This window comes from Lactuca virosa, chromosome 2 (assembly GCF_052849685.1).
Source record: "Lactuca virosa cultivar CGN04683 chromosome 2, Lactuca_virosa_CGN04683_v6, whole genome shotgun sequence".
NCBI lineage: Eukaryota > Viridiplantae > Streptophyta > Magnoliopsida > Asterales > Asteraceae > Lactuca > Lactuca virosa.
This window is the reverse complement of record NC_136427.1, coordinates 21,407,349-21,417,397: the sequence shown is the minus strand read 5'-3', so window position 1 is coordinate 21,417,397 and position 10,049 is coordinate 21,407,349. Positions and strand designations below refer to the sequence as shown.

The following is a 10,049-nucleotide window of genomic DNA, read 5'->3' as shown; positions in this document are numbered from 1 at the left end:
TAAGTCAAAGTTGAAGACTAGGACTAGTATACTTGATTCCTCAATTTCGCTTGAATCTCGGAATCACTACATAGAATGCCAATAAACCGATAAAAATAAATTACAAACATTATTTATAACTATAAAAGAGTTATAATACCATAAGATAATTTGAAGTCTCAAATATTCAATTTATTTTGATATTCAAAGTTTATTAAACTCCAAAACCCTAAAAGCCCTAAAACCTAAATTTTATAAAGTTTAACATCAAAAATTTTATAAAAATAGTTATGAAACTTATAATATTATCTTAAAATAATTAAATTCAAGGAAATATAATCAAGGAAAATAAAAATTTAAGTCATTAACATTTACCCTTAATTTATAAGTCAAAAATCAAGGTTTCATGAGCAAAAACTTGGTTAGGGTGTATATTTTATAAAAAGTTTGATATTTTTATAAAAGAATTGAAATTTTTTATAAAATTAAAAGGGAAGGAGGGAATAATACTCTCAAAACCGTCCACCCTCTTCCCAAGACACCTCCCCTCTTCCCAAAACACATAATCACTCCTTTCTCTCTCACACTCCACTTTCTCTCTCATTTTCTCTCACTTCTCTCTACCTTCACCACTCTATTTCTCTCTTCATTTCTCTATACCCACGAAATTTTCCAGAGAATAAGTCCAAGAACACACCTCAAACTCAAAATCTTCATCATCTAGTGGTGTTCATTAAGGTAGAACACGATTTCCTTTCATTTTCCTCCATGTTTTCAAGGTTTTCCTTGCATTTCCTTCTTCTTCTACACCTTTCTCTTAGAAAATATGTGTGCATGTTCATTCACTTCAGTTTTGATGATGATGGTGGTAGGATTTCACCCAAAAACAACATGCATGTTGTAAATGGTGAAATCCAAGGACCTAAACCTAAGTCAAGATCATGAAAATGCACTTTTCTACAAGTTTTGGTGGAAAATCACCACATGCACTCTAAGTTTTCTTTCAAAAACGATTTTTGAACATTTCAAACTCATGAATGGTCTTCAAACAAACATGCATGTGATGATCTTCAAGCTTAGATGCTAGACCATCAAAGTATGTTGTTAAAAGCTTTCAAATATGTTCATGAAGGATTTATTTCCAAATAAATATTTAAAACTCCTTTTCTGACCAAATCCGATTTTTCCCAGATTCCCATCAACAAAATGAGATGTTCAACAAATTTTCAGAAAATAATTCATTTTTCTCGAATTGTTATAATTATTGAAATAAAATAGAGCAATAAATCATATAAAATACTTTCTGAGGTCTATAAATCCTAGGTAAATTTGTGGATAACCCCTATACTACATAATGACCCCACATTAAATTTCATTAGTTTTAGTTACTGTTTAATATGGTTTTGAATTTTATTTTTGTTTAGCCCCAATAAATCATAAAACCGCTTTAGATAATTTTAAAAGGTTATATAATAATTTTCGCAGCTTATACTCTCTGTGGAAGACTTAGAAAAATATTTTCAGAAGTTTTCATAATGTATTTCTATTTTTCCCCGGTTTTTGTGTATATTATGGACTAAAAACAGGCAAAATAGTTCTGCTTATCCAAAATTCATAAAAATTTACCAGAACACCTTGTAGTACATTAAGATGCTACATAAAATTTTTGATGATTTTTCTCTTCTGTATACTATTTTTCTCCTATTTTCTAAGATTAAATACACTTAAATACACAAAATCGGATTTCAGTATATAAAAATCACATTTGGTATTTTTCCCAGATTATTTACTCTGTAAATAAAGTGTACAAAATTTTTGGTAATTTACTTTAACTGTTTAATAATTATTATTCAATTAATGATTATTTAAGAGGATTAAACAAGGAAAAATAGCAACACTAACTGAAAAATATCTTTTATATTTTTCACAGCTTCTACATGAATAATAAAAGTGTTACAAAAATTTTGGGCAATTTTGGAAACTGTTTCCTATTTATTTCAATTTGTATTAGAATAAATGCTCAAAAATCATAAAATTTGGTTAAACAGTTTAGAAATCAATTTTTATATTTTTCCCATCTTAATAATGTTCAATAACAGTAATACAAAAAGTTTGGGTAATTTTGGAAACTGATTTCTATTTTTCATGAATTTGTATCTATTTAAAGAATTAAATATATGAAAAATGATTATACATATTCATAATCCATGAAAATTTATCTAGAAGTCTTTTAGTACATTTAGAACGAAAATCTGAAGTTTGGTAATTTTTATTAACTGTTTAGTATATTTCATGATTTTATGGTTATTCAAGAAAATAAAATCGTGAAAAATAGTCAGACAAATCAAAAATTCAATAAAATTTATCTTGAGATCTTTGACTTCAATTAAAACTAAAATGCAAACTTTGGGAAATTGTAGAACTAAATTGATTTAGTTTTTGAATATTTAACCATTAGAACGCCTCTTAAAATGTTAAATATTAACATTTTAATAGTGACAAATTACGCTTAAATTGTTATATAACAATTGATTCATTGAGATTTAATTTTCACAGAAAAATGTTTATAACTTATCAATATTAAATTTTAACACATTATTGGCATAATTCTATTGTAGTAGTAAGTATACTAGTGTTAGATTTCGATTAGAGACTTACTAGCGAATACCATTATTGTAGGAATCGATAGTGGTACATGTGGAGCGTAGTCAAGGCACCATTTGCATCATCTCAATGCATATTGTGAGTATTCACCACTCCCCTATTTTCGGTTTTTAAATGTTTTGGGGTGGAAAAGCATGTCCTAAACTATTTATGTTTGTTGCATTTATTTTACTCGTATAAACTTGGTTGCTATATTTTGCATATTGTGAGTATTCACGCACTCCCCTATTTTCAGTTTTTATGTTTTGGGGTGGAAAAGCATGTCCCGAAAAACTATTATTTGAATGTTGTATTTAAATTGATTTGTATCAAACATGATTGCTGTTTTATTGCTATATCTCTCTATGTATGTCTATGCAACACGGAACATGAGAACTTATCGTATCAAGGCCCTTCCCTTATCTCTAACCATTAACTCTTTGAGCCAATGGTCATTATGGATAGCGCTATTAGGAATTGACAACTCCTCACTCGCCCTATTGCTGGAGTGCATGATACCATATTCATCTATGGAACGATAAGCATAGATCTTGATAGGGCTTCAGTCATAGGTTTGGTTGAGAACTGATTGTTTGCTCATACACATACAAACTTGTTACTCATTATAGCAATAAACTTGTTATTCATTATGGCAATAAACTCGTTTATCAATTATAGCAATCAACTTTGTTTCTCATTATAGCAATAAACTTGTTTATTAATTATAGCAATAAACTTGTTTATTAATTATAGCAATGAACTTTGTTTCTCATTACAACAACGAACTTTTATTACTGAAAACTTATATACATGTTTTAGCAATGAAATTGTTTGCTCCTTGTAGCAACGAAATTGATTGCTCATTTTAGCAATGAAACTTGTTTACTCGTTTGAGTAACGAACTTTATCTTCCATGAGAATATGAATGTTGCATCTTATTTGGGCAACATACTTTATCTCTCATGATGACAAAGAACTTTGTTTTTTTTTTACAAACTTATTTACTCATTTTAACAATATACTTTTACTATTGGAAACTTTTATCAAAACTTTGATTTCAATTCATGGAACCAATATTATTTTGTTTATCTGTGAGTACTCACCAACTATTTTTATAGTTGACGCTCGTTTTACATGCTTTTTCAGGAATCATCGAGTAAGTGGCACTTAGGGGCACTTCACTTTTAGGAGCATTCGCATGTGTTGTATTTCAATTTACATTGTAATTTCTTTTAAAAGTTGTTCAAACCCATTGTAAATTTGTAATGATTTTTAATACTATGGTTGGTGTTGTCTTTTAACTTTTGCTATGAAACCCTTTGTACTGCCACGCCCTGTGTTTCCGCTTTAGCGGGGTGTGACATTGGGCCCCAAGTATATCGGTCCGTTTAGGGTTTTGGGCCAGCTGGGTCGAGTTGCTTACCGGTTGGACCTTCCCGCAGAGCTCAGCCAGATCCATAGCACTTTCCATGTTTCTCAGTTGCGGAAGTGCTTATTGGACGATTCAGCAGTAGTAGCCCTTGAGGATATTCAGGTTCATGACAGCCTGAACTACATTGAGCGACCATTAGCTATCCTTGACAGGAAGTCGAAGGATCTGAGGAACAAGAGGGTGGAGTTGGTAAAGGTGTGGTGGCAGCGCCACAAGGGGTCAAAATGGACTTTGGAGCTGGAGGACGAGATGAGGGAGCACTACCTCGAGCTTTTCGCGGATGCAACAACAGACTTCGAGGACGGAGTCTAGAATAAGTGTGGGAGATTTGTAATGCCCAGTTCCAGGTACATATTTTAATTTATGTTTTTGTATTTTACTCTGGGACTCGACGAGTTGGAGGCCCAACTTGTAACACCAGTCAAAATAAGTCAATAGACAATCACATGTGATTATTCCAATCATGTAATGTGATTTTGTTAAACTAGTAATGTGATAAAAAGTGCTATGTAGTTCATGATAAATTCTAATACAAATATGATCCTTCTTTATGATGCAACTCAAAGTATACGTACATACGATTCCAAAAATATAGATAACGTCTGAATCTGACTTCGCATGAAGAAGTTATGATAAACCGAACACTATAAATCTCTATAATAGGAGGAATTTAAAATAGACTTAGAATTAGTGTTAGATGAATTTTATATGCATCTTTTAGCACAATTTCCTATGTATTTAATTATAAAAAGCTAACTAATTCCCGATTATTCTTATGTGTTTCGTGTTTCATGATTATTTTGAAGAATGCCCGTACTGCACATGGATGATTGTGCAAGTTCGGGATGCGTTTGTGGATGCTTAGGAGCTTAATTGGAGTCTAGACCAAGGAATGATGCCGGGAAATGATCAGGAACTGCTTGGAAGGAGGAACGACGATCAAAAGAGCCAAAAAGAAGTAACTTGCGATCGCAGGTTGTGCCCTTGCGATCGCAGGTATGCCTTTGCGATCGCATGTTGGATCGCAGGTTGCCTTCGAGGTTTTGTCGAGCCAGAAAATTCATCAGCTGAGGAAAAAAAGAAACTTGCGATTGCAGATTGTGCCTTTGCGATCGCAGGTTGGTCAATTTGCGTCGAAATAGCAACGTACTTCATTAAAAAATCCTGTGACACGTTTTTGGGTGATACATGCGATCGCAACTATGCCCTTTGCGATCACAGGTACGGCGTTTTTGACAGCTAGATGTATAAATACAGCTTGATACTCTTCCAGTAACCCTAATTGGCGATTCCTGGCGATTTAGATGTGATTTTCAGAGGTTTTCAAGTGAAGAACATAGATCTAAAGGAGACGATTCGATTCAAATTCATAGTTTAGTAAGATTTATCGTTTAGATTCTATTTCCAATGTTTGTAATCCGTTTTTAGCCATGTCAGGCTAAAAACTTAGATTTCAGTTTCGCAAGACGTAACCTATTCGTATGATTAATCATTTGGCACTATGTTTGACTATGATTACCATTTAGTTTGATCAATTTTGTGTTAAATAGAATGTTTGATTTTGATTTCAGTTTCTATTAGCCACTTAAATTGTTTGTGAATCATTGTAGTCATCTAATTGTTTAGATCCGTAATTGTCTAAATTAATTAGTAAAAAGTGACAAGTATTAGATTAATTCTGAGTTTAGGTTTAACTCTGATATGAAATGATCAAACAAGTTTTAATGCCTCCGAGCTTATGAGAGGTGTTGGACTTTACTGGGAATTACACTGTGTCTAATGCAACTTTTCTTTATTAGTCAAGAGCTTGTTTGGTTAATTTAGTAAAAAGTTATCTCAAAGAACTTATTTTGATTAAATGATTTTTGTAACAAAGGTTATTAGAGCTTGTTAATGAACCTTAGTACCAGTTTAAACAAGTGCATAGTCAAATATTTTGTTGAAGGTTAATTATATGATTAGGGGAGTCACCGCGAAACTGGAATTGCCTTCTCTTATTTGAATTTTCACCACTTTAAATTTAGTTATTCTTTTGTCATTTTCGATTTCTATTAGTTTGATTTTCAGGAATAAACCCCCCCCCCCTTTTTATGTTTATTTCATTCATCAAGAATTAGATCACACCTTACGCAAAGAGGTGTAAACATTAGGACGTGTCCCTGATGATCCGACCCTGCTTACCTGTATTACCTGTTAGTGCAATAAAGTAGTTTATTTATTATTTTTATTTGTTTAAATCGTGTACGACAACGGTTCTAACAAATTGGCGCCGTTGCCGGGGACACGGTAAAACACTAATAGTTTTATGCCAAGATCTTCACGTACATGTAATTTAATTTTTGATCCAGAGATTGAGAAGACTGCTAGGAAGCTAAAGAAGGAAGCAAAACTTCAAAAGCAACAAACAGGAACCTCAACCTCATCCATACCACAAGGCACTCCCTTGTGGAACGAACCTGAACACTCATTTCAACCTTTTCCAAAAGCCCCACCTACCTCACCCGTTAACAGCCCGTTCAAAACATACTCATCATCATCTTCAGACAAACCCGAACTCACAGATTCTTCTGAAACCGAATCAGAATTCATCATGAGCGTAAACAGAGATGAATCTGAAAAAACTCTCTGTAAGTGGGCAACACAAGAGGTTACCCAGCAGCCCTTGTGTATCACCTTTCCAGAAGCTCGAAATTTTGAGCTCAAATCCGGTTTAATCCATCTTCTGCCCCCATTTCGAGGCCTTGAGAATGAAGATCCTCATAAATTTCTCAAGGAATTCCATGTTGCCTGCTCTGGAATGAAACCCCATGGAGTTACTGAAGACCAGATCAAACTCAGGGCGTTTCCCTGCTCAGTTCAAGATGCAGCAAAGGAGTGGTTATATGGCCTTCCGTCTGGTTCAATAACAAGCTGGAATGAACTCGCCAAACTCTTCCTGGGAAAATATTTTCCCGAGGCAAAAGTGTCAAATCTACGCAGAGAGATTTTGGGTATAAAGCAAGGCAAAAGAGAAGCTCTCCACACTTATTGGGAGCGATTCAAGAAGATATTAGTCCGATGCCCACAACATGACATTAGTGATTATCAGCTATATCAGTGTTTCTGTGAAGGATTGATACCTATGGAGAGGGGACTAATAAATGCATCTAGTGGAGGGTCACTTTCAGACATGACACCAACATAGATCAGGGCATTAATAGAGAAGCTCGCAAATGAATCAAAACATTCAGCAACTGAGGAAGAGTGGTACCAAGACCATCCAAGAGGAGTCAAGGAGATGAGCAATGCCCACCTGGAATCCAAGATTTCAGAATTGACTAAAGCTGTCCTTTTGTTGACAAAAGAAAAAGGTATAGAGCCAAAGGTCAAACCTTGCAGGATCTGCTGCAAAACCGGGCACCCAACTGATATGTGCCCAATATTTCAAGAAGACAATGAATCTGTGCAAGCTATAGGAAGATTTCAGCAAAGGCCATTTGTTCAACATCGCAACAAACAAGCTTGGGGAGGGCCTCAAAATAACAATTTACAGCCAAGACCTCAACAGAACTTTCAACAAAGAAACCAATATCAAGCTCCACCCGGGTTTCAACAATCTTTTCAGCAAATCAGCACCAGAGCAATTTTCAGCAACCACCTGTTCAGTCACAAGCTAGTAGTTCCAGCATGTCTTTGGAAGACATAGTTAAAAGTCTTGCTACCAGTACCCAAGCTTTCCAGAATGAAACAAAGTCCAAAATCAAAAATTTGGAGCAGTAGGTATCACAACTTGCGAACTCCATGAGCAAACTAGAAGCACAAACCCAAGGAAAATTCCCATCTCAGACTGAGAAAAACCCGAAGCATAATGCTTGTGTTGTCACCCTCAGAAGTGGTAAAAACTACAAAGGACCAGATCAGCAAGAAGATGAGGAAGAAGAGATCGTGGTTGAGCAAGAATCTGAGGCAACTGAAGAGGTGCAGAAAAAAGATGGACCTGCTGAAGCTGAAGTAAGAATTACCCCTCCTCCTTTTCCCTCAATACTGAAAAACACGAAAAAAAAGGAAGATAAAGAGATTATGGATTTCTTCAGAAAGGTTGAGGTAAATATTCCCCTTCTTGATGCAATTAAACAACTACCCCGATATGCTAAATTTTTAAAAGAGTTGTGTACTTCAAAAAGGAAAGTAAAAGGAAATGAAACAGTTAAAGTAAGCGAGAATGTTTCAGCTGTTTTACAAAAAATGCTACCCCCAAAGTGTAAGGATCCAGGAGTATTTACTGTTCCTTGCAAGTTGGGGAACCTTTCAGTGCCAAGAGCTATGTTGTACTTAGGAGCTTCAATAAATGTTTTTCCATATTCACTTTTTAAAACTATTGGGGTAGGGCCATTAAAAAGAACATGAGTCATCATTTAGTTAGCTGATCGTTCTCTGGTGCACCCAAAAGGTGTGTTGGAAGACGTTTTGGTTCAAGTGAATGAACTCATATTTCCAGCTGATTTCTATGTTTTGGATATGGGAGATGACAACCCACCAAATTCAGGTTCCATTCTTTTGGGGAGACCATTTTTAAAAACTCCCAGAACCAAAATAGATGTTTATGATGGTACCCTTTCAATGGAATTTGATGGTGAAGTTATCAACTTCAATATTTATGATGCCATGCGTTACCCTGATGATGTTTCAGCCCTTAATTTCATTGATGTAATTGAACCATTATATGTAGAATATTTTGAGATTGCTAACCGCGAGTCACTAGAATTAGTGCTCCACAAAAATTTGTCTATTAATGTAGCTAAGGGTATATCAGAAATTTGAGGTATGGTACCCAAATTCTTAAATTACCAGTTTCTAACTCCAAGCTTTTTCCCTCTGTAGTGCAAGCCCCCATCTTGGAGCTGAAGACACTTCCAGAACATCTGAAATATGCATATCTTGGAGAAAAAGAAACATTACCAGTTATCATATCCAACAAGCTGTCAGAAAAAGAAGAGTTAGAGCTGATCAGAATTTTGAAGGAATCTAAAAGTGCAATTGCGTGGACTATTGCAGACATCAAAGGACTCAGCCCATCTCTATGCATGAACAAAATTTTGATGGAAGAAGATTATAAGCCATCGCGAGAAGCCCAATGCAGATTAAACCCACCAATGATGGAGGTGGTTAAAAAAAAATTATGAAGTTACTGGATGCTGAGATGATATACCCAATTTCTGACAGCAAGTGGGTTAGCCCAGTTCAAGTTGTTCCTAAGAAGGCTGGAGTGATAGTAGTAGAGAACAAGGAAGGAGAGTTGGTTCCAACTCGGGTTCAGAACGGATGGCGCGTTTGTATTGACTACAGAAAATTAAACGCAACCACCTGGAAAGATCATTTTCCTCTCCCATTCATAGATCAGACGCAAATGGCAAGTCTACGAGATGATCATGGTTGACTCACGACGTGAGTATTATAAAACTCACGACGTGAGAGTCGAAAAACTTACTATAAATAGCAAGTTCGACCCCAGCCATTCTTACACCTGAACTTCTTTCCTTCCTCTCATTTGCTGAAGCCCTCTTGCATCCCGAGCCCCGACGACCTCATACTGCTGACCGTTTCTGCTTGGATTACGTTAAATCACGCTACTAGGGTGAGTTTCACGGCCCCACTTTCTAATATTTCGGGGGAAAACGCATGCAAATTATTGTATATACGTTGCTATTATGTCTACATGATCGTATATTAGTATCAATGTAGATAGTTATAATAACCGGGGTATAGTTGTTCTAAATATAATATTTTGAATATATACAACTATTATCAACTTATTAGCATGTTATTATACGAATGTGGATCTTGAGTTATACTTAAGATTCTATATATATGTTGTGTGCGATATAGTTCCGAAGTTATATTTGGAAGTTCTTAATGTTAATTTATAAAGTATGTTGCTATTATTGGTTTTATGTCAAGATAAAACTTGGTATGCTATATGTTGTTATTGTTGGTTTTATGATAAGATAAAACTTGG

At 34.9% G+C, this 10,049-nt stretch overlaps 1 protein-coding gene across 1 annotated transcript; it reads left to right on the top strand.

Moving 5' to 3' along the window:
• Positions 1 to 7,834: 7,834 nt before the first annotated feature.
• On the top strand, positions 7,835 to 9,216 carry LOC145157283 (uncharacterized). The gene is made up of 3 exons (XM_079076345.1): positions 7,835 to 8,294; positions 8,484 to 8,837; positions 8,915 to 9,216. Exons 1-3 carry the CDS (start codon positions 7,835 to 7,837, stop codon positions 9,214 to 9,216), a joined length of 1,116 nt encoding a protein of 371 aa, XP_078932471.1.
• The last annotated feature ends 833 nt before the right edge of the window (positions 9,217 to 10,049 follow it).